Raw genomic sequence first — 26298 nt, 5'->3', positions numbered from 1 at the left:
TGGATTTAATAAGGATAAAGCAGCATCTCTGAATAAATAAGGTAGAAGAAGATAAACAAAATTAAGAGACATAGACAACAGTTAAGAAAGCACATTAGAGAAAGACATTTCACTTCCAGCTAGAGAAATCAGTAAAGACCACTGCAGGAGGTAGTATTGAGTTTCAAACTTAGAAGGACAACACAAATTTCAACACATGTGTATGTTAAAAGCATGTTATACAGAGATCTTCAAAGACACAATGCCCAGAAAGTGAAAGGCCAATTTGGAGAGTGACTATATACATATCTTCGGTGCATAATGGTGAAGAGAAACAGGAAGATATCTGCAATAAAATTATAAAGGCCTTTGTATGTAAAGTTGAGCTATTTGAATTGTACTTGGTAAGTGAAGAAAGGGCAGATGTGAAGAATCTTGTTGAATAAGTGAGTAGAGTTGATCAGTTATATTCTTAAACTGATGAACCAAAAAGCACACGGATATTATTCTACTGCTATAAAAGTTGTCACACACTTTAATATCCTAAAACAACATAAATTTATTGTCGTGTAATTTTGTAAGTCAGAGTCTGATGGAGGGCTCATTGGACTAAAATCAACGTGACAGCAGGGTTGTGTTCCTTTTTGGAGGCTGTGGAGGAGGATCTGTTTCCTTGCCCTTTTTAGTACTAGAAGCTGTCTACATTCCTTGTCTAATGATCACTTTCCTCCATTTTTAAAGCCAGCAATGTTGCAATTTTTTGGTTTTCTTTGGGTTTTTATTTACATTTCTCGATGATCATATGAGGAAGGGTTCTCCAATTTTAAGAAATTATGATTAGGTTGAGCCCACTCAAATAATCCCTAACCATCTCATTTCAAGATTCTTAATCACAAGCATATCTTTTGCCATCACAGTGACAAACATAGGTTTTGGTGGTTAGGACTGGGAGATCTTGGGGGCCATTATTCTGCCTTCCACAATGTAGGTAGATGGAAATTAGGCGGAGATGTGTCTTGAGCAACTAATGTTGTGGCTTCTGATCTGGTCAAATTAAGAGGAAGTATAGAATTGAGCCGGGGCAGAGGTAGTGAGAATGTAAGTAGGGGGTTCATGCAAGGTTGATGATATAAAGGAATGTGAAACTAAGTGAAAGTTTCTGGATATTGAAAATTGATACCAATAGAAATAGGAGTGTTAGGATAAGGACAAGATTTGGAAAGAAAAATTGCAAATTCATTTTCAGTTTGTTGAGATTGATGTGCCAATGAGTTAGACAAAAAAAAAAAAAATTCAACAGGCAGTTGAAACATGCATCTGAATCTTGGGAGACAGTTTGAAGCCTAGAAATATTATTGTAAAGATATATAGATACCTGTGTCAGAGGATTAAATCTACTCCAAATGATTTATCAACTTAGATAAAACATCCTTGCATAATTGTTGTTATAAAAATAAAGAAACCTGTTGCATCTTATCAAATCAATACAATTAATGGGGCAAAATTGATGGCCCCATATTTAATTCTAACTTATAATATATAATCATTTTATATTGTAAGTGTTCATATTGAAATGTAAAAGTAGGACTTGGCATTTAACATTTCCCCCCACACTTCATTTTGTTTAGTAGATTTCTTTGGCATTTTAAAAACATGGTTATATTTATTTAAAAAAATAAAATTGTCCAAAATATCAAGGGTTGTTATTTCAGGCTAACATCAAAGTATTAAGATTTGCTTCTCAAAAATACTAACAGTTGACACAGAGTCATCTGCATTTAATTTGGGGGCTGAGACACCTCTTTCCTGGCCCTTTGCCTGTGTTGTTCTGCCACTAACTAGTGATGTTGCACTGAAGTTAACAAAACATCAGGTTATGTTTCATAGGAAGAATTCTGCACTATTAGGTGTTTTACAATTTTTTATGTTTCGTTCCTGGGTTTTGGCACCAAAAAAAAAATTGTTCAGTAACCATCAAAAAAACAGTTAGTAGGCATATTAATGCTAGAAAAAGAATGTACTACTTAAAAATGTAACACTAACTTTATAAATATTTTCCTCTCTTTTCAATATTTGGTTACAAGGAGTAACTTTAGGCATTATATCAGTTAATTCTAACCACAATGAATATTAGGATCCCTATTCTTCATGTGGGGAAACTGAGGGTAAGAAAATTAAATTATAATTTAATTAAAATAATCCAACTAAAATGTGATTTAATTGGCACACAATGCAGATTCTGAGTCTAAAATTATTGCTCTTTACACTGTACTAGAGTTATCTCTCAGTTTTAAGAAGCAGTTTAAAACAATGTGTAGGACAATGCTATTGGTTGTTTGTCTGTTGTCTCCAATCCTCATAGGAAGGGTAAGATCCTAAGCACCAGGAAATATGACTACAGTGTTTACTACTCTAGTCCCAGGTCTTAGGGGATTTCCTGTGTGTCAGGTAAAGGTGTTTAGAGTTTGTTTAGTGAATAGTAAATGAATACTTGGGTAATTGTTACGGTTTGGATGTGAGGTATCCCCCAAAAGCTCACGTGTGAAACAATGCAAGAAGGTTTTGAAGAGAAATGATTGGGTTAGACCCTTAACCTACTCAGTGAATTAATCTCCAGTAGGATTAACTGAGTGGTAACTGAAGTGATAGGGTATAGCTGGAGGAGGTGGGAATTGGGGTGTGACTTTGGGATATATATTTATATCTGGCAAATGAAGCCCTTTATCTCTGCTTCTTGATCATTATATGAGCTGGTTCCCTCTTCCATACTCTTCCTCCATGACGTTCTGCCTCATCTCAAGCCCTGTGAAATGGAGCCAGCCTTCTATGGACTGAGACCTCTGAAACCATGAGCCTTCAAATAAACCTTTCCTCCTCTACAATTGTTCTGCTCGGATCTTTTAGTCACAGCAGCGAAAAAAGCTAATACAGTAGTGAACATTCATTCTTTCAGGTATAGTACAGTTTCAAAGCAGGCCTTTAGATACTATTAGTTACATAGTGACTGTATCAGGAGACGTTGGCAGAAAGCTCACAAACTAGTCTTAAACTCATAATGAGTGAAAGGCCCTGCATAGTATTCTATAACGTGTTTGATGACAGTCAAAGAATTTTGACATGTTAGCATTGCACAGCTAAAGAAATGAGGGCCAGATGACTTAAAGAACTAAAGCAAATTGCAGGGGATAGAAAAATTGGAAGACAAACTTGGGTCTTGTAAGGTTAGTGAAGAGTTCTGGGATATGTTGGCATCTCTGCAGTAGAGAATCAAGTCTTTGTTTTTGCATTTAAATTCATAGTATCTTTTATTTTTTTTAATTTTTCTTTTACATGATAATAGAATGTAATTTTACATATTCTCATGGTCATACATAATGTGGAGTTATGCTGGTTGTGTATTCATGTATGAATGTAGGAGAGTAATGTTCAATTAATTCTGCTGTCTTTCCTATTCTAATAGTTATCTTTGTGTCATACTTTGTATAATACTTTGTATGAATGGTATGGCTGGGAAGGGTCATAGTCAGCAAGAATGGTTGCAAAAGCGTTTGGAAAATTTACCTTTAGTTGCACAAATTCCTAATCATAGGTTTTATCACTTAGATTTCCAAGAGCCTCTTGAAGGTTTTTATTCTCTCCTGTGTGTCTGATTTTTTAAGTCTTCAGCGTCCTTAACTATTTCTTTTATATAACTTTTGGACCTCACTGGAATTTCTCATTAACAGTAAATTGTTCTAATGATGATAATTTGAAAGAAATAGTGATGATTTTAAAATAACTGGAAAATTATAAAATAAAAATTAGGTTTGCAAATTCACTGATCCTTAATCTTTAACATGTGTTTGTAAGCTTGCATGGTAAGTGCATGTTTTCTACATTGTTTTATGCCAGCTACAGAATGAATAAACATCCAAGAAAAAGAAGACATTATTTTGTGATTTTAAATATTACTTGTTACACAATCAAATTAATAAATAGCTATTTATTTGATTTCCTGAAAGAAAAAAACACGGCATGTTACTAAATATTAATATTTCTTAAGAAGGAAATTATTACTATTTCTTAGAAGAGGAAACTGTTCTAATACTGGTCTTTTAATTTTTTTTCTTACAAGTCATTTTTACATTAAATTAAACATTACTGTTCCTTGAAAACTGACTCTTGTGATCTTTAAAAATAGGTACTATTAAAATATGAATCACCTGTGACAAGGATAGAGAGAGCCAAAGGAAGACTTGAAATCTGGCATTATCTATTGATCCATTTTCCAAAGTGTAAAAATAGAGAAAATAATAAATCAGAGAAGCCAAGGATCTAAGTTGACTAAGTAGAAATAAGTGAAAGCAATCCAAAGACTGACTGGAGATTAACATCAGTTATCCAGTGTTGACTTCTTGCGCAAGACTAGAGGCTGAAATACACCAAGGAGAAATTGCTGTGTTTATGTTCATTGGTGGTCCTCCTAACTAATACGAAATTCTATATTACTGTGCCTGTATAACTTGCAATTTATAATCTTCAAGGAGATTGGTTATAAATGTTATGACACTAGGAAGATGCAGTTCTTCCTAGCTCTTTAGACATGTTTTAAAACAGTAAATTTAAGAGACTCTACAGGAAACCTCAGTTAAGTAAAGACTGACAAAGTAGACTGAAAAAACTAATTTGTTGTATCAAAAGCAAACTTGACAACTTAAGAAAGATCTGGAGGTGGTTTATGCATCCACTATTATAGGCTGATCTATACTGGAATTCTGAACTGGTTACAATTTTGCCAACCAGGGAATTTTGGGCAGTGCAGTGTCTGTAGACATTTTTTTTTTCCTGCTGGTAGTTAAAGACTGGAGATACTGCTGAATATCCTACAACACACAGGACATCCTTCCTGTACAACAAAAGATTATCCAGCCCAAAATATCAATTATGTGATGTTGAGGAACTCTGGTCTATACTAACCAGAGAGCTGGACAAGAGTCTCTCTGACTTGCCCTCCTTTCTCACCTTCTTCATTTTAAAAACAATATTATCTTTTGTCCAAATGAAGTATTTCTTGAAATGTAAAGGAGACCTACCTGTTCTGGAGTCTTGGCATTCCACTAGCTCTGCTTCCCATTACCATTTGAGATGGACCCCAATTCTTAAGCATACCTGAAGAATGCAATTTAAAAAGTGTTGCTCTTGGACATGTGTAGCACCATTCTACCCCTCCCCCTAAAATAATGACAAGAGGAGGAGGGGTTCCTTGTCATGGTACATATACCTCAGGAGTTCCAATATTCTTGGCCAGTGATGGAAATAACCTGGGTTAAAGTGCTTGGTAGGAATACAATTTTCCTTATATCCATCATGGGCAGAGGAGAAAGTCCTACCTCAGCTAAGAAGAGTTGCAGTAATATAAATGATTTCTAAGGACAGTTGCAAAACAGCTGTGGTTGAGGAATAGATATGAATAGAGAATTCAAGGAATCCAAGGGAAGAGAAATGGGAACAATGGAAATTTCACCAGCTTCTCTGGTAGCACACACAATGTATAGATAATCTAGACTTTATTTCAGATCTTATTTATTTAAGAAGCTAAAATTGATTGAATACATACTACATGGCAGATATTATTCTAAATGCTTACCATGATTGCCTATTGAATATTTATATTCTATTGTGGAAGTTAAAAATGTTAAAGAAAATATAAAAACATCAATATAAAAAATATCATTGTGTGGCTGGGGATGTGGCTCAAGTAGTGGCGCGCTCGCTTGGCATGAGCGGGGCACTGGGTTTGATCCTCAGCACCACATAAAAATAAAAATAAAGATGTTGTGTCCACCAAAAACTAAAAAATAAATTTTAAAAAATTCTCTCTCTCTCAAAAAAGAAAAAATCATTGTGTGAATGGTAATAAACTGCAATGAACATGATCTTGCCAGAAAAGATATCAAAACCTACTAAAAGGAAAAAAAAGATTAAAGCACTTGGTGGTGACTGAGCAACAAACAATGATAAAGATACTGGAAATAAACTAAGGAAATGACACCTGATAAATATGAGATCGCAAATGAAGAAAAAGTGTGTAGTTTGAAAAGTGACTTGGGAAATAATGAATGGCTATTTGTGAAAAAATATATGAAATCTCTGCACCATTCCTCATATGAAAATAAATCACAAATAGATAAAAATATATTTATGCAAATCATAACAAAAATACCAAAGAATGTTAAAAGTTATCATTTTGGACTGAACTACAAACACTGTTAATAAAGGTACAATTGAGTCTGAGAAAGCAGGACAGGTTTGGGGTGAAGTGAGACCTCCAGGGCTCACACTGGAGCAGGTACCCTGAGACTGTGGCCTAAAATGCTGGCTTTGAGTAACTCATTCACCTCCTCTGATTCTTGGCCTGGGAGAATGGGGACTCTACTTTCAATTTCCTGTTTTTCAACTGTTTGGATGATTTGCCATGAGAATATAAAAGCAATTTTGGTTAAAAAGAAAATAAATTACTTGATAAAATTGAAGAATAGGAAATTCACAGCATAAAAGGATAAAAGGATGGAGGTGATATATAAGCACCTTAAAACTAGATCCAAGTAAAACTACCATAAATATTGCTACAAAATGGATTTTAAATTTCAATAGAATATACTAAAATAACAAAAACCCAGGACTGTATCTCTAGATAAGTTAATAAATGTTTAAAAAAATTGGGAGGGACAATAAGATAGGTACTCACTTAGCAGAAAAATAAAGACAGAAATAAAGTAGGTTAGTATTTTAAATGTCAGAGGGTGGGGAAAAATTGAAATTTAAAAATTGGAAACTTAAGGTTCTTTTTATTTAGTGGAAGTGCAATCCATGCTGCAAATGACCACTAAGAATGACAAAAGAAGAGCTTCAAAATCGATCAAGCACAAATTGTTATGCTTACCAGGATTTTATTTATTTATTTATTTTGCTGTGCTGGGGATTAAACCCTGGGTTAGGCAAGTACTTTACCACTGAGCTAAAACCCCAGCTCTTACTAGGACTAAAAAAGACTGTTTTGGAGAAAATTCTCCCATATCTCTAGTAACCTTTGATGGGCCAAAATATGTGCATAGATAAATGTTTATGTATGTGTGTGTGTGTGTGTGTGTATATATATATATATATATATATATATATATATATATATATATACACATATATATATACATACATACATACATATATATATTCATAAAAGAATATACAAAAGGACTTGGATAATATACTAATAATGTTTAAACACATTAAAATATACAATATTCAGTTTTCTTTCAAACATCTGTGCAAAGTTTTAAATTAAAAATTAAAATCTAATTGTATATTAAGTTACAAAGAAAATATCAATAAATTCCCACAATTAGAAAGTGTAAATGCCAGACCATTTGACTACAATGCAATAAAACTAGAAATGATATGCATTTGATTAGATAAAACTAATTAGGATTCTTTGAAAAGTAAAAAAGAAAAAAAAACCTACATCAGAAATCTTAGGCTAGGTAAACAGAAATCTACAGGTATGGAAAGTTTATAAGATACAAAAAATGAGAACAATAATTCCCCAAATTTGTTGATTGTAGACAAAGTTCTATTTGGAAGGAAAGATTTGTGTTAAATGGTTTTATTATTTTAAAAAAGGACAAATGAAAATAATGACTAATCTCAAAGAGTTTGGATAAAATAACAAAATACACCCAAAAAAAAGGAATGAAGAAGGACATGATGAGGAATAAAAATAGGAATAAATTTTTTAAAAATCAAATCACAATTGAAAAATGCAATAGTAAACCCTTTAAAGCCAAATCTCTTATAAGAAAATTATGACAGAAGATACAACACAAATTTTAAAAAGAGGAATTAGAAGGGCTGGGATTGTGGCACAGCGGTAGAGCGCTTGCCTAGCATGTGCTGGGCGCTGGGTTCAATCCTCAGCCACATAAAATAAAATAAAGGTATTGTTTCCAACTAAAAAGAAGAATTAGAAAACTGATCACAAAAAGTATAGACAAAATACATTACAAAATACATTATGTACTATTTTATGAAATATATTAGAAAATTTCAATGAAGTAGATTATTTTTCTGATAAAAATTAATTAAAAGCATGGATTTCTTTCAAACAACAAGTAAAAGTTTTTCTTTGAAGGCTTTGGAGCAATATGATTTTACTGTTGAGAATTATGTCAAAATTAAAAATATAGATAATTCAAATTCTACATAAAAACTTCTGGGATATGGAAAAAGCCAATTAATATTAATTTTTCTAAAGAAATTTGTTCAATATAGCATTTAAAAAGCTATATACTTTAAGAGAAGGAAAAGACAAGTCACCTACTGGGGAACATGTTTGTAAAACACATATTTGTTTAAAACAATTATATTGAAAATATACAAAGCATCTCTTAAAACTCAAAAACAAATAACCCAATTAAAGTAGGTGAAAGATATAAATAGCTCCCTCACCAAGAAAGATTTACAGATAGCAAATAAGCCTAGGCAAACATGCTCAATCTCATATGTCTTTAGTACATTGGAAAATAAAACAGTGAGATATCACTACCCACTTATTTGGAGGGCTCAAATTCATAACACCGACAACACTAAATGCTGACCAGGATGTGGAGCAAAAGGAACTCACATTCTTTGCTGGTGGGATCAGGAAATGGTCCAATCACTTTCTGAGACAATTTGGTACTTTCTTACCATATGATCCAGCAAGCATGGTTCTTGGTATTTACCCAAACAAGTTGAAAATTCATGTCCTTACAAAATCTTGTACATGAATGGTTAGAGCAATTATATTCATAATGATCAAACCTGGAAAGAACCAGGATGTCCTTTAATAATTAAATGGTAAACAGATCATCTAATTCATAAAAAATATTATTAAGCAATTAAAGAAAAAAGAGATGAGCTATCAGGCCTTGAAACATCAGGGAGCAAACTTAAATGCATTGGTAAGTGAAAGTAGTCAGTCTGCAGAGGCCATGTACTGTATAATTTTAACCATCTTATATTCTGAAAAAGGCAAAACTACAGTCAATAAAAAAGATCAGTGGCGTTGCCAGAGGTTTAAGTAGATAGAGGGGTTGGAATGAGTAGGCAAGCAAAGAATTTTTAGGGCAGTAAAACTATTGGGTTGATAGTTTAATAGTGAATTACAAAACAGTACTAATTTGCTAAAATTCATAGAACTGAATAACACAGAGTTATCTCTAATGTAAACTATGAACTTCAGTTAATAATTTTTCAATATTGGTTCATCAATTGTATACCACATTAATGTTAGATGTTAACAATAGAGGAATCAGTGGGAGAAGAGGTATATGGGAGCTCTCTGCTCTAAAAAATAAAGTTTACATAAAATGACTGAAATTCAATATTCAAAATCTAGTGTCAAAGTTTTATTGGCAAAGAAGAAGGAGGAGGAGGAGGAGGAGGAGGAGGAAGAGGAGGAGGAGGAGGAGGAACTACATATGTAGAAAGTACTCCCATAAATAGAATTTCAAAAATCTCAAATCATTGATGAGCAACCGAATTGATAAATTTTTGAAGAAATCATTTAAGAAGCATTGTTACTTTAAATGCATACCCGAATTCACATACATAGCAATATCATATAGCTTAATTTTATTTATAATAGTTTCAATTCATTGGCACAACTTCATTTGGAGGAAAACATGGATATTTTGCCCAAAAGAAATGAAACAAAAGTATATTTTCCCCCCCAATAAAAATATTAATATTAAATCAAGACTCAGTATCATAGTTAATGGTATTTTTCAAGGTGTGATGCACAATATTGATTTCAAGAGATTTTACAGAGGCTATTCTTGGGTGTCACCCCAACTAATAAAATTCCCTTGAAGACAGGCCTAGAAACGCCACCCCCTGAGACATGAAGATGAGCCTTCAGGTATTATGTCTACCATCTGCCCCTGACCATTGTTGATTGATCCAGGAATGGATATTTAACCACAGTGTAGGCAATCAGATTTCCTCTCTTGAGAATTTGAAATGTGGGAATGAGGGAGAAACCACAGAGTAGTTGGAGGTCAGTTACTTGGCAGCACTTGACAGAGAGGCTTCCAGAATTCTTCTGTATTCTTTCCTTCTCAAGTCTCAGTTATCAGCTCTTTGGATTGCAGTACATTCCTCTTTCTGCTTAAATATGTGATTTTTTTTTTCTTGGCAGATACTTTAAAAAGACTAGCACTCCACAGAGCATGCTTTGGGAAATACTTTCTTGGTGGTATTCCCAACAACCAGCATCATCATCATGATTGAATATGGTTCTGCAAAGTCTTGGATAATGTAATAAGATATGGAAATAAGGCATAATCAGAGGAAAGGGGGAGTAAAACAATTGTCACCAAGTACAATGTATATTTATAAAATCTTAGGGTATCATCTGGAATCCTTTGAATCTATGGTTTGGTAATGAGGACAAGTACAATATAATATTTAAATTCAACTATAATAATATACGATGTACAACACTCTTTTTACAGCTGTAATTGGGGTGGGGGATGGAATTTACTCCACCACAGCAGCAGCAACAGCCAATAGCAATAAAAACACAAGAATGCTTAGCTTTTATAAAATTCTGAGCTGGTGACTTTATTGAGGGAAGTATTTATTCATTATTGTGCCCTAGGAAGAGTAACTCACTCATGATGGATACCCATAAATAAGTAGATATTTCCTTTTAATTTCCTTGAGATTAAAATAATCAATAGCTAGTTATCTATTATTTTAAATCATATTATTTTGGAAGATGTGATACCATTGAAGAGGCTAGTCATATATCAGGTGATTTTTACCATATACTTGCTCTTAGAAAGTTGTATTATAAACAAGACACAAAAAGAGACACCTTATCTAGTCACATTACCTTTATTCTATTGTCACCACCAGTGAAAAGAGGAAGAAAGAGTTGCTGCTTCTGTGATGTGGGGCCTGAGCCAGGCATCTTCTTTCAGCCCTCCCCTGTACCACTTCCAAGCTCCATTGTTTTGTGACAGAATCTGCCCACATTTCTGAAGATGCCTATTCATCCACAAGGTTATCAGGACTGCTGTAATTATGGAAAATATAATTTCAGTCCAAAATGGCATAGCCTAACCATATTAGATTTTAAATTTTAATGGGGGCTGGCCTCCTGTTTGAAGTGTCTGTTCTCTGGGATTCTGGAAAAAGAAGAGGGAGTGAGGAAGAAAATTAGGGGAGAGGGAGAAGAGAGACACAGAGACAGACAATATGAAACTCTAGAACAATTGAAACCATATTTTCTACCATAAGACAAGGTCTGGAGAAACACAGATGCTGGTTTGTTGAAAGAAAATGATGGCAGAGAGGAACTGAGTAGTGAGTTAGAAATGGATTTCTGAGGTTGTTCAAGTTTTTCTTATATTATTCCTGGATACAGACCTATTCCTTTCTTTTTGTTCTAGGAGACATTCTTATGTTCTTAGGATAGAGATTCACATTAGCTTTCTGTCTCACCTATCCAGAATCCTGAGTAATATACTTAAACTACCACTTGGAGGAAATTATACTTAACTTGCAAGACTGTTCTCTTCAGCTGAGTCTATAATTAGTTTAGAAAAACAGCAAGGAGAAATCATAGAAGTTTTGGATTTTGAAGGGATCTTTAGGAGCCAAAGTCTGGAGAGATAAAGTGATTTGGACGGTTACCAACTTCAGTTTGCCAAATAGTCTGGTTCTCAACGCTCTTTACTCTACTGCCTTGCCCAGTTTCTTGTTTCATTTCCCTTTAGTTGGCTAGCTCAGTTTTGGTCTTGTGTCTTTGGCCCACTATTCTTTTTGCTGATTTCCACATATCCCCTCTCCTGGGCCCTGCATTCCACCACCAGCCTCAAATAAATTACTTTCTTCGTTTACCTGTACTCTCAGGTAACAGTTCGCTAATTGATATCTCTGCTTTATTGGAAGGAAGTGATTTTAATGAACTTCTATGAAGGGGATTTCCAAGTCTCAGTAGTTTCATTAGTGTGACCTTAGAACTGTGACAACAGGGCAAGGCAAAACTTGAGCAATATGCTCAACACAATCAGATGTCATTTAAATATTCCTAAGAGTTGTGGACCTACAGATAGAAAGAATGTGAAAGCAATTCAGAATTAGTATGAAGCTGTGCATAGAGTCACTGAGTATCATTCACCCTGTGTAGATGCTGCAAACTGAAGTTAGACAAGAAAATTAGAATCTGAAACTTGAATCCAGGGCATCTGGACAGCAAGCCAATTCCAATTTTAGAGGCATGATGTTAGAATTCTCCAAGGTCTAGATTTGGATTAGCGTTGGCTGAGATGGTATAATCATAAGAAAATGTCCTGGTTGTTACTAGTCCACATCCCATGTTAAAGACTAAATTGTGTCCAACCAAATTCATATTTTGAAGCATGTAGGTTCATATGTTGGACATAGGACCTTTAAGCATGTAGGTTCATGTTCAAGCATGTAGGTTCATATGTTGGACATAGGACCTTTAAACAGAAATTAAGTGAAAATTATGATGGGCCCTAATTCAATCTGACTGATTTTCTGTGCACAGAGACACTGATACATGCATGCATAGAGAAAAAAACCATGAGGACACAGTGAGAAGGTGCAAGACAAGGAGAGAAGCCCCAGAAGAACCCAAACTTGCCAACATCTTGATAGAGTTTCAGCCTCCAGAATGATGAGACATTTCTGTTGTTAAAACCACCCTGTCTGTAGTAATTACTATGTAGCTCAAACTGACTAATGCATCCCATAAGCCAACTCAAATCTCCAATCAGCATTTACTCTTAGTAAGTACAGTTCAGGAGATAAAATTTCACTGGTGGTGATATAAATTTTTTTTAGTGTTTCAAATCTTGGCATTAAATATAGGAATAATCTAAGAATATATTAAGCATTTTAAATATTACAAATGCCTATTTTAAAATAGTTGTGTTTAAGAGAAGCTGGTGGGCTAGGATTTTGGCTCAGTGGCAGAGCTCTTGCCTTGCACATATGAGGTACTGGGTTTGATCCTCAGCACCACATAAAAATAAACAAATAAAATAAAAAAAAGAGAAGCTGGTATATTTATATCAATGCTTATCAATTAGATAGTTAATAGATTCCAATAGATAAGCACTGATATATTATTAGAGTCTATAGAATCTATAGAATATTCTATAGAATTTATAGAATATGGAATCTATGGAAACTATAGACTCTAATAGGTAAGCATTGATATATTATTTAAAATGTGATATTTGAATTCATTCAGACATGATTTTAAGTTGAAATTTTGTAAATTTATAAACCAGAAATCTAGTCAAATCTATAAATAAATACATCATGCTTAAAATAAAAGGAATTAGGGTTCTGAATTTCTAAATTTAATAATTAAAATATTTATTTTATTATAAACAATCTCAGGCTTAGAAGTTGCAATTATAACACAAAGACCTTTTTTCCTTGAGTTGTTTATAAATAATCAGCTGATACGATACCCTTTGACTCTTAGATGCTTTGGAATAATTCCTCTAATCAACAACATTCTGTTTTATAATTACAACATAATCACCAAAATCATACAGTAAACATTTTTGCTTTACTACCATCTAATCTTCAGAAACCATTTGATTTTTACCAGTTTTCCCCAAATGCCCTTTGCAGGATATGGATTCAACTTGGAATTATGTGCTATAATTGGTTGTCATGTGTCTATTCTTTGGTCTGGATGGTCTCGCAGTCTTTCAATTTCATCATTTTGACACTTTTAAAGATTACAGACCAGTTATTTTGTATAATGTCCCTGGATTTGGGTTTGTCTGATTTAATTTGATTACATTCAGAGCCTTATGCAACTTTGCTGTCTTTCTCCTTTGCATGAGAGAAGCCTTGCTAGTCCAACTTAAGATGTGATATTTGACTAATATTGATTCAGTCATAAATCTTATTTGGTAGGGCACAGATTCAGTTTGCCTCATTACTGACAATATTCTTCATCACTTCCTGTAAGTGGTATTTGCTAGCCATTTCTCTTGGTCCCTTTAGAATCAATAAGTGTTTGTGGAGAGGTAAATATCCGCTTCCTCATCATTGTTCTATTTATTCATGTGTATGCATCAGTATGGGTTCTGGATTCCTATTTGATTCTTGCTGTTATTGTTGCTTTGATGCCCACTATCCTTGATTTGGCCAGTGAGAGCTCCTCCAAACTGGGTTCTGTGTCCTTTTAATAAATCTTCCTTATTTGATGAGTACTTCTTTGCTTTCTGGAAAAGTCTGTTCCAGACTCTTGAATTTTCTCTTCCATGAACCTGGAATCAGTTGTTTTCCCAAGGATTCTGCTTATTTTTAATGGAAAATGCTTCTGAGAAACTAAGACACTGATCCTGGGGTGTTGCTGCTGCTGGGCTCTCTCAGTGGGCATGATAGCATGCAGGTGAGGTGTGCACATGCACACACACAATCCATTGTATATATTGAAAATTATGAGATCAAACACATGCAATTGCAATTTAAGCTGTACTCCACTCACCCTGCTTGGGATCTGACATCTTGTGCCATTCTACAGCTTCCCACATGGATATACCCTTCTCACCTCATTTGAATGGACACTGTCTGGGACTCTCCCATTGCCACACACCAAAGAGACTCCCACTTTATTTAGCCCCATCTAATTGCCTCAGGAATAAGTTGTTTAGAAATGAAAGGGAACTGAGTGGGAAGAAGATCCAAATATTAATTTTAAATAAAAAGTGGCCTCTGCATAGTATCTTTTCTTCACGAAAGCTATGTGAAAGGCACATTAGGAAAACATGTTCATTTCCATTGTGATGCAGTCATTTTTCTAAAATCCTCTGGTTTCCTTTAGATTTCATCTCCTCAGCTTCATTGTCCTGGGATTCGTGTTGTCCAGGCACATAAACATATTAAACACTTTCATTCATTTTATGATCATGTCACGAAATATTTCAGATTTTATTTGCTCATTCAGCACTTGCATTAGTGCAGCATTTCCTAGACCGGTCCTCCTACTTGAAATCCCTTATCACTAGCCATTGATTTGGGGAGACAACACTGCCAGCAGTGCCACAGGACATCATTTTGGTCTACTAGATTTGGCAATAATGGGACCTGGAATATTTTTGTTTTGGAAAATTTGAGCTACACAATATGTCACCAATTAATGTATCTTTGAAGTGGCAACAAGATTTTCTTTCATGAACTGTTGCAATCCGCCTCAGTGTTCAAGGGGGAAAAAAAGAAAGAAAAGGAAAAACCCCAAATCACATCAAGAGGCTATCTGTACAATACAAAGACAGGCAAGATGACAGTTTTCTAATTTCTATATTAACTTTTATTATTCTAAGGATCAGGACCAAGAATCATTTATCTGATTCTAATTTGCTTCTGATTACAGGATCAATTTAAATTTACCAAACAATTAGGAAACCACCTAAGAAGTTGGTGCTTAAGTCTTCCTTCTGGAAATGTGGTCGAAAATGATCGCTTGTATGTAGAGATCTGTCTGGATGGGGATTCTAGTGGAGTTGTCACCTGGTTGAGCCTAAAATACACAACAAATTACACTGTTAGTTCAATCAATAAAATAAGTGGTATTAAGTGAATTGTCTGTTTGCTTCAATATTGCAGAAGACAGAACTAAAAAGGCTGTTTCCATGGAGACAGTTCCATGTTTCCTCCCCTGACTCTTTCTCAAGAGCAGTGATGATTCCTATTAGGAGCTTTGTGGCCCAGGGTTGTGACATTACCAAGAATACCTGGATCAGAGCAGTGTCTCAGGCTCACAATGGCCTAGATTCTGTTGAACCCTGTGAGTTATTAACTCTGTAGAAATTCTAGTGATGGGTTTTACAAATATATGATTTCAGGACCATAATTCAAAAACAATGCTATCTTAAACTCCATTTTATCAAATAAAAATCTCTCAAATGTGGAATGGTAGACCTGTCCACGGTGAGTTTCATGAAGAACTGCTTTCTTATCTTAAAAGCCATTTATCTGCTTCTCTCCCCCATTCAAATTGTAATCTACAAAAAAAAAGTTTGGTCTCTTTATCTTTATTTGGCATTGTCAATCATATTTACAATATAATTAGCTCCTAGGGAGCTCCTATGGAAATAACTATTTGGTGATGTGGTATTGATAAAGAGAAGAGAGAAGTGTAGGTGAAACTAATTCTTACAGAGGGAAAAAAATTCTCTAAAAGAGTTGCATGATATGATAATTGGAAAAATACAAGCCATTGAGCCTTTTGTGAATTTAATAATGAAAATATCATGCTACTTGTTGTCTCTTCTATTTTAGAAATAAATGGTAGGAAACTTAGAACTGGAGCTAGAAAGAAACCTTGGTATTGTTTTTCCCACATAATTTTTAATTTCTTATACCAGTTGAAAAATTATATTTTGGAAATTTTGAGCTACACAATGTGTAACTCAAAACAATTAAACAATCATGAAAACTATAGTCATTAAAATGGGTACAACAAAAAGAATGAGTTTCTTGACTCACTCACCCAATCTAATGCTATTCATTGGACCAAATGTATTGCCATGTGGCACTGCTGACAGTGCTGTCTCCCCAAATCAATGGATAGTGACAAGGGATTTCAAGTAGGAGGATGGGCATAGGAAATGCTGCACTAATGCAAGTGCTGAATGAGCAAATAAAATCTGAAATATTTTGTGAAATGATCATAAAATGAATGTAAGTGTTTAATATGTTTATGTGCCTGGACAACATGAATCCCTTGACAATGAGCCTGAGGAGATGATTCATTTCTTGTGTTAATTTATAAGTTTTTAAAAAATTATCATGTCATTATTTCCATACAAGAGATTTCCTCATACTTCTTCAATCTTGAATTTTCAATCTTTATTACAGTTCTTTCACTTGTACAAAACTGATAATAGTAAAAACAATATTATATTCTTGTCTAAGATGCAAATTAATTGTGCCCAGTGAAATGCAATTAACTATTGCCCTTTATAAGGACCTGTTTTGAAACTATTTTACTTCAATTTTCCTTATCCCTTATATGTACATGTTTTCTACTCTTTGAATATTCTCCTTTGAACTGGTTGTAATATCTTCTGGTTCCTTCTATGATTAATTAAATGAATTTTTTAATATGTTCATGTTATATCTGTAGAAGAGTTACAATTATGCTGTTTTTAGAAAAGTCTCTTGTAATTGGAGTGTCTCCTGCTGATGCCTAGTGGGTTCCTCTGATAGCTAAGTATTCCTGTGGTAGGGTAAGGAGGTACCTCACTGGCCTCTTCTATCATGGCATGTCTTTTCTGAACCTCCAGAGGTAAATTTTAAGTAGCAATAGAATGTAAACTTTGCTGATCCTCTATTTCTTTCTATTTTTTTTTCCTGATATTTTTGTGTTTTGATTTTGTCTTTTAAACTTTTATAATTGATAAATTATTCCCCCACTAGTAACAGCAGTGATTCTGAATTTGGTTTTATGGTCTAATTTTTGTAATTTCTGTAAATGGATAATAGAGATTTATTCTCTGTTGGAAGACAGAAAATAAATAATCTAGTTTTTTAGTATTTTATTTTCATTATTTGTATACTTATATATTTTAAACATAAGTTAAAAATGCTGTGCCTATTGAAAAAAAGTATAACTCTTTGACATATGGACTGGTGATTCTGTGTGTTTGTTTTTGACCTGTGGATAATTCTGAGACCTGATGTTATTAGCTGTTTTTGTGTCTCTGTATGTAAAATATTGTAATTTAGGAAGACCTTTATCTTTTGTAGTGTGAATGCACAATATTTTCCAATCTCTGGAGTATAATAAATTTGGTTAAAAAGTTTCTCATAGAAACCCTTTTGTGATTGCCATATAAGAAAGTTCTGATATAAATAATTTATTTTATAAAGCAAATATCCATAAAATTCTTAGGAAATGAGGAAATTAAAATTATAATATTTTAAATGTGCAATACTTCAAAGTTATTCTTAAAGAAACTCAGAATTTTTAAAATTTAAGTTCAATTTTTAATTCAAGACCAAGGTAGTAATTTTGTATTAATAAAAAAAGCTGCCTTCGCTGGTTCATCATTGTTGGGTATAACATAAAATGAGCAACATTTTATTCCACTAGGTTTTATTTTTCTTAAAATTATGCAGGTATGCTCATCACGTCAACTTTACTCACATATAAAATTAAAGATTATGAGAAATGTAAATTTGTATTCAACTAAATCAAATCATTATTCTGACCATTTTATTTTGACTATAATTATGTTTTACCTTTTTAAGTATGTCAGTTTGAATATCCTTCCCAATATCTTTATGTAACATAAAACATTAAACTGATATTACATTGAATTATATAATGAAAACTTATTTGATATTTAGATAATTTCTAACTAAGACTACTGGAAATTTGATACCTATTAGGTATGATTTTGAGTTTATATATATTTTTTCACATGATATGAAAAGTGCTTGTCTTTGGGTTCTGTTAATGAAAATGTCATTTTGTCTATTTAAAAAAGTTATGTGTGTGGATATAGAAAGTTGCAATATAAACTTTGCTAGTCTGCTAAAATGTGTGTGGAAAAATAGTTCTAAATTCTCTACCTCCAGCTTTCTCTGTGAAATGGAAGTTACTTTGGTTAAAAGTCACTATTAGTATGAATAATTGAGGCCATGCTAGGAATAATAGGAATAGATTCATAATATGTGTGTTTTACATCTCAAAGACAATACAGATTCGCCTTATAGTGGCTGTTGCAAAGTAGTGTATAATAGTGGAATGCTAATATACTTTGGTATATAATAGTGGAAGAAGGGATAAGGAGAAAGACAGAAAGAGAAAATGGTTTTTTCCTACCATCTCAGAACCCCTGTAAAATCTTGGGACTTATTGTGGACCCCAAGAAACTTTAAGGTATGTGGGTGACAACTATCAATATACCATATTGATTGAGAAATTTAAGAATATTTACTGACTTATTTGATCATAGAGATGCTGAATTCATTGAACTGTTAACAGAATATCATGTTAAGTATTAATGTAATTTTTTTGTGTGTAGTTATGGTGTCAGTAAGAATTTCTGTGATATGAAAAGGTGAAATGAAGGACAAATTTTGGAAGGACATTTTACTTGACTTGGTGTATAATACTGGAGTCTGAGAAGAAGCTGTTAAGTACTAAAATTTTAGTAAAGTTGGTTCAATTTTATGCCTGGGGTCCTAGGTTCAATTCCCAGGGCTACACACCACAAACAAAATGTTGGCCCAATCTGATGAGCTTGCTTTCTTGGCTTACTGATTTCTTTTCTTTGCCTATTAAAGAAAAGACTTTTAAAAAACTCTCTATGTTATCTATCTAAACAGCAAAGATTTGGTCTTACAAGAATAATTTTTTTGTGCTTTGTAGTTGAATTTTTTTTATATCCTTGATTATTTAAGAGAAAGAAAAATCATAAAAAAAACCAATGAACAAAGATTTCTTAATTATAAAGAGCTCAGGCTCTTTACAAACATATTAACTTCTATGTTTATTTTTAAAATATTTTATTGCTTAAAATGTTTAAATAGCCAGGCACAGGGATGCAAGCCTGTAGTCCCAGAAACTCAGGAAGCTGAGGCAAGATAGGAAGATCATGTTTGAGGTGAGTCTAGACAACTTAGATCCTCAACAACCTAGCAAGAGCCAATCTCAGAATAAAAAATATAAAGCACTGGCAATGTAGCTCAGTTGTAGAGTATCCCTGGGTCAATACCTAGAACAAAACACACACAAAAAGAGTTTAAATATTTAATACAGTATTTCCCTGGCACCCTCGTCTTATATTATTCAAGTTTCCAAATACATTCAGACAAGTTTTTTTTTTTTTAACCTTCTGATTTCCGCAGTTCCATAATTGGGTCCTAACTATAAAAGAAATTAAACTTTCAGGATGTCTTTTATACTTAAAAGTTCTCAGAGGCCCCTGGTGAAAAAAAGTCACAAAGAATGAGTCTTTCACTTTTGAAAAGAGGTGCTGAAAATACTTAGATTTATTTGTAGAATTCCTCAGGAAGTGGTTTAAAAAAAATTTAAAAAAGAGATGCTGAACTTAACCTACGTAAATCTGTACAGATATAATGCTATTGATATAAATATGTTAGAAGTTTTGTAAGCTTTATGGAAAATCCTTGGAGTTTTGTCATTTCTCTTAGTATCTTATATGATTTTGCTCTCAGGGAAATCATTGCAACTCTTAGGAATAACTCTATCAGGTTTTTCTGTTTATTATAGTTCTAGAGGTGCTTTGTCTGATATTAGATAATAATAGTGCAATGTTATTAGTTATGACTTATTAGTTATTAGTTATGACTTCAGCTGCTTTAAACATACAGATGTTGAGTTTTTTTCTTTTGACTTTCCAAATTTCTTGGTATTCTTGGCATTAATAATTATGGCTCAGGATTATTATAAGTCACATTTCAAGATTTTCTCTTCAATTAAAATTATTTTAATTAAATTAATTTTGAATCAGATATGTAATTCATAGATTTCTTCTAAAATAGATTTAATAATTTTCCTTAGAGATGTTTGGTCCGATTTTTCTCTGTAGTGGCTTTATTATCTTTGTTTTGTATACCACGGAAAGAACTAAACTTCCTTGCGTGCTGCATTATTGTTATGAACCTCCACCTGACAGTCCACATTTAAAATTGTCAGCAGTAATTCAACCACAGTCATTTTCAGTCCCCATCATCTACAGATAGAAATATTTTACTCTGATGCTTCTCTAAAGTCTCTCATAGGTTATAGGACAGAACTTCTGTCTTTGATAAGGAGATACAGCCTTAGAATTTTGTGGAAAAGGACTCTACCAGATATTTTAAATATTGACACCTCAATACTGAACTCAGAATTGTTAGACAGCTTACAGACTGCTTCATGGATGAGTCAAGATTGCCAGGAACATTTTCAGGTCAAAGAAAAGAGTGGTATATGGTGACTATCACAGGATTCAGAGCAGCAGAAATTCATTGTAGTAATTGTAGTATGACTGAATGAACTGATGAGAAAAATCTTGTGGTTATTTGCCTAGACTAACATTGATGTTATTTTCCTGTTCTGTTTTTGGATATATAAGAACAACTTTTCTCAATACTACAACCCATAGAAATCTAATATATTCTACTTAAAATATATATATATCTTTATTTTACTCATTTATATGCGGTGCTGAGAATCAAACCCAGTGTTTCATACATGCTAGGCAAGTGTTCTACCACTGAGCTACAATCCCAGTCCTGGATTCTACTTTTATAAACTAAAAGGAACTATTTAAAAATGGTTCCCATTTATTCTCATATATTATTTTCATTTATCCCTCTAGGAGACAGAAATGCTTAGTAAGTCTCCTTACCCTCAATGGCCATTTAGTAATTTGCATAAATTCAGTAAGAAGCTATTATCCTTTTTACCAGAATGTAATTGTACATGCTTAGAATACTTAATATTATGGGGCTAGGGATGTAGCTCAATGGTAGAACACTTGCCTAGCATGCACAAGGACCTGGGTTCGATCTCTACCACCATTAACACAAAATAACAACAATAATATTTTAAAAGCCCACTAAGAACTTATAAGATAAGTGGTCAGAAGGAAGTAACAATTACAGAATAAAAATACAATATGCTCACATTCATAAGAAAGAAATGTTCATTTCCAATAACAATAAAAAATGCAAATAAAATGACTCCAAATAAATTTGGACTGCAAAATTAATAGTTTTAAAAGGATGTAAAATAAATAGAGCATGAAGAATAGGGAGTCTTAAACAGTTCGGGGATAACTGTAAGTTGATATGGTCTAATTATAACACAATTTGACAGCATCTTTCTAAAGCTTTAAAGTATACATTATTTTTTATATTTTTCTTTTAATTTATTTATTTTTGTTGTAGTTGGACACAATACTTTTATTTTATATATTTATTTTTTATGTGGTGCTTAGGATTGAACTTGGGGCCTCGCATGTGCTAGGTGAGTGCTCTACAGCTGAGCCACAACTGCAGCCCCCCAAAGTATACAACTAAACAATTTCCATGCTATAATTCTGTCTTAAGGAGGGTTGAGCAGAAATTTGGTTGTAGAGACTTGTTAGTTAAACTTGGTTGTAGAGGATCGCTTGTTAGTTGATGGAAAACAGAAACCAATCTTAATGTTCATAAATAGGACATTCTTATGTAAAATTATGACTAACGCATAGAACCCAATGTTACCTATACTGTTTGACAATTTGCTGTTTTTCACTTAATAATGTATCTTGAACATCTATCTATTCCCAATAGTACATCAATGACAGTAATTAGAGCTTTGATGTTTTCAACTACTACATCCTAAGATAGGAATTTGAAGATACAGAAAAGAAGAAGATATACTGAATCTCAAAGATAGAGCTCAGAAACCACTGAAATGTAAAAATATCTATGAAAGGCTGCAACTCCTGAGTGAACTAGCCCACACCCTTGGTCCGTGCCCTTGATCCTTACCTGCAAGGAGCAGCACCTTCTAAATATTAACACCCCACACCAATGGGTTTCTGTTTCTCCTTCTAAAGGCAGCCTACATTCTCCATTGAATGTGCCTCTGCTTTCCTTAACAGAAATATGTCCATGTCTCTGACTGGCACATACTGAAATTCCTCTCTGTCATATACCAAGAACCCTAGCCGTCTGTGTTGAGTTTCCCCTTCCCTCTGGGAACTCCTTCAACCCTTCCTCTGAGACATTTCTTCCCCTATTACAATACTATAAAATTTCCTTTTGTGGATGTATCATAATTTAGTTAACCACTGCCTAATCATGGACATATATTTTAGTTTTTAACTTTTGCAGTGAAAAATTATTATCTTTCTAGAACTTCCATGTTTATAATGTAATGCACCATCAGGAGGCAACATTCATCCATTAAGCACTTACTCAGTAGTAGCAGGCATTTACACATGCTCACTTAATCATAATAGATTTTTTTTTTACAGATAAGAAAACTGAGGTAGAGAAGTGCACAACAGGGTTAAATAATTTTCTCCAATTACAGAGCTGGAAAAAAGCATCTGAAACTCTAATTTGTTTAAAATTTTGCCCTCTCTAAAGATTTTTCCCTGCCTGAGCCATAGTGGCATCCCTGAACCCCTTCCAAGATGTCCTGGAGTTCTTCCAGCCCTTTCAGCTACTCCCAGGTATTGGAGGGAGTGGGACTGATTAAGGGACTTAGGCAGGTTTGAGTATCCTAAAATATTAGTCTATTACTCTGTATTCAGGCATATCTGCTTGTGTGTATGTGTGTTTCAGATAAATCTATGGAACTTGTCAGGTTTAAAGTAAATTTTTTTGTTTCCAAAAGGTTAAGAACCTATCCTTTGGAGCAATCTCATGTACTTGAGAGGTAGTTTTTTGAGCTACCAAGTGGAGGCTGCCAATTCTTTGTTAGTTTCATTTGTTATTAGCCAGCAATGACTGCTTATATGTTGTCAAAATAAGGTTTTTCTTCCTCACTAATGGCCTCAAACACGCTTCATGCTGTTGTATTACAGATTCTAATAAACTTCAACATCTCTAATCTTGCTTTGGGGTTTTAATGCTTGGAAATTGTAAGCATTTCCCAGGGAGAATGGTTGAGAAGGAGTCATGGGAGCTGACTACTTGTTCAGTCCCAGAATTCATGCTCTCTTTTTGAATTAGAAATATCCTTAACTGAGGCCTTGCACCTGCAAGAACTGTGCGTGGCTCATGTGTTTTCTGGTGTCTGCCTCTTTCTGGTGTCAGGCTTTGTGATCATGGAGGAAACATTTACTTTGTGTGTACTCCATCATTTTATCTACCAGGAAGCTGACTTTCCACTCTTTCCCACATTCCTTTGCTGTTGGTAATACATTTTGTGAAAAAGTTAGCAAGAACTGGGGCTAAATTCTTCTCCAAACCCCTCCCTCCTCATTTCTCTGGGTCACATTTTTCCTCCTACTTATGGCATTGTGTTTGATTAGGCTATCTTTATAATCAGAAGCTGAAACAGTAATTTTTCTTTGTCATGTATACCATATGGGATATGTATGACTCACAATAAGGGTTATCATTAATACTCTCTTACTACTAAACATTACAATATAGGTAAAAATTCAAAATTATATATTTAATTTTTTTTTCTGCAGCTCACTTTTCTTATTCTATACTTCATATATAAGTTCATACACTGGACTCTTAACAGCAATGTGCTTATCTCCAGGGGTTGTTCCATAAATACTGTGTATAAAATTAAAATCAGTTTTCCAGGTCAAGAGGAGGACATGGCATTTAAATTTTAGGAGTTTTAATTCATAAAAGCCAAGCTCTATTATATAATTTTTAATGTATTCCTTAAGGTCATTGATTTTAGCAGTAGTTAGTTGAGTAAATACTTAATTTATATGTGGTGGACTTTCAGTTCAGATATACCAGGTGATTGCCCAGAGGAAAAAATGTTTAAAAGCTACTTAGTATGTGGGTGTTTTAGGGCTATAATCAAGCAAACATTTAGTAATTTGGGCAGCAAAACCAGAAAGTTGGCAAAACTTCAGTTTTACTTAATAACTGTGACTGTGCCACAGTTAAAAAGCAACGTTTACAGGAGGCCTCCAAGGAAAATCCAAGAGCCAAAAAAGTAGTGTTGGTGATTTAGTAAGTGTCCCCTGCCCCACTGGCCCTGCGTCGTCAGTTCAGTTTTGCACTGGAGTTTTAGGAGGCATTCCCAAAGATGTTGCAGAAACCATAGCCTTGCTGAAACTAGGTTATTTAGAGTGTTCTTTTTCTTTTTAGTGTTCAAAAGGAACTCTACATGTACCCTGCAGAAAAACTCCCCCCAACTATAAAACTGAGGACTTTCACTGGGGGTGGAGCTACAAGAAATTAAACTTGAACCATCTGTTTAATAGGCTTCCATTTTGAGAACAGCAATTTCAAAGCTGTCACAGGTTGAGATTTTAAGGTCTGGGTGGTAAGGGAAATGAAGACTAGTCAATGAGCTCAGAGACAGGCAGAATGAAGAAGGTCATTAACACCCTTCCTTCTAATAGCAGCAAGTGCTTGGGTGGGAATTGTTGGAGAGGAAGGAACAAAGAAGAGAGGAGGTGTAAGAAGGTGTTATTGAAATCTTCCTCCCAAATAAAGGAAAAAAAAAAAAAGGAAAACCAAACAGTTCTTTTATGGGTTGAATTTATTTTCAATTGGTTTACTTAAATAGTCTTCTGCTCATAGAAAAATAAAGAGAAATTTGGCATATTTGTTTTTAGTATCTGCACAATATACAATAACATGTACACATTTATTTTAAAAATAATAAAATAATTGCTATTCTCATTCATTCATACACCTAACGCATTGCCTGGACATCCAGGGTCAGTATTTCAAGGTTCAGCAAAGAACCCTGAGGTTTAATTCACCTACCAAAGAGAAAACAAGGCACCAGAGTCAATTATTTTGGTCTGTTCTATCTAAAAATAGCTTTAGTTTTACATATGTTTCTAGTGCCTGGTTTCTTAAAATACATTAATCTCAAATTTTCCATGATTATTTTTGACCCTACTATTTACTTCCTTAGCAAATATTTAATATTCAATATATTAATTGCTCAGATGTTTATTGAACACCCTACCAAGTACCAGTATGGTGTTAGCATTGGCAATTCAATGGTAAAACCAGAAAGAATCCCTGTCCTACTTGGCACAGTTAATGCTTTAAAAGTTTTTATCCCTATATAGTTTCATTTGAGCCTTTGGACAATTGTACTTCACAAAATGATTTTTGAGGAGGCAGTGATAGTAAGAAGGGGTACCACTGCCTAGCTCCTCTTCCCCTAAATTGATTCAAAGACATCTAGTGCAGTGGTATTCCTGTAGACATTGTCCAGAAGTCTTTGGTATATAGTCTGTACTTTCTAGTTCTTTGTGCAGTCCCAGAAAAGTGCAATTTAAATGAATTAAATTTAAAATGGTTGAAGTAAAACTCATTTTAAAGGAATGAAGTTTGATTCCTTTACATGCATACAGTGAGGTGAAGCAATAGCTAATAAAATGTTACTGTGTAAAGCAGTTGAATATCAAATTCAGCTAATCTTTAGGATCACCTGAGGAGATTTAAAAATATAGATTCCTGTGCTTCACCATGGATGGGTTCAGTTTTGACTTTCCAGGGGTGGTGGAGCCTGGATTCTCCTGAGTGGCCAAGATGAGTTGAAGGGAGGACAAGGAAATGCTTTACTGACTC

The 26298-nt window shown here is 33.8% G+C and overlaps 1 protein-coding gene across 2 annotated transcripts in view; it reads right to left on the bottom strand.

The window, feature by feature from the left end:
- Positions 1 to 15478: 15478 nt before the first annotated feature.
- Cfap299 (cilia and flagella associated protein 299) overlaps positions 15479 to 26298 on the bottom strand; it is a 641205-nt gene continuing 630385 nt past the window's right edge. For both annotated transcript variants that reach the window (XM_027939846.3, XM_027939847.3), the window contains one exon: positions 15479 to 15574. In XM_027939846.3, the coding sequence (XP_027795647.3) occupies positions 15479 to 15574 (96 nt within the window). The remainder of the gene's footprint in view (positions 15575 to 26298) is intronic.

Source organism: Marmota flaviventris, chromosome 7 (assembly GCF_047511675.1).
Source record: "Marmota flaviventris isolate mMarFla1 chromosome 7, mMarFla1.hap1, whole genome shotgun sequence".
NCBI lineage: Eukaryota > Metazoa > Chordata > Mammalia > Rodentia > Sciuridae > Marmota > Marmota flaviventris.
The sequence above is the reverse complement of the archived record's forward strand: the minus strand, read 5'-3'. Positions and strand labels throughout refer to the sequence as shown.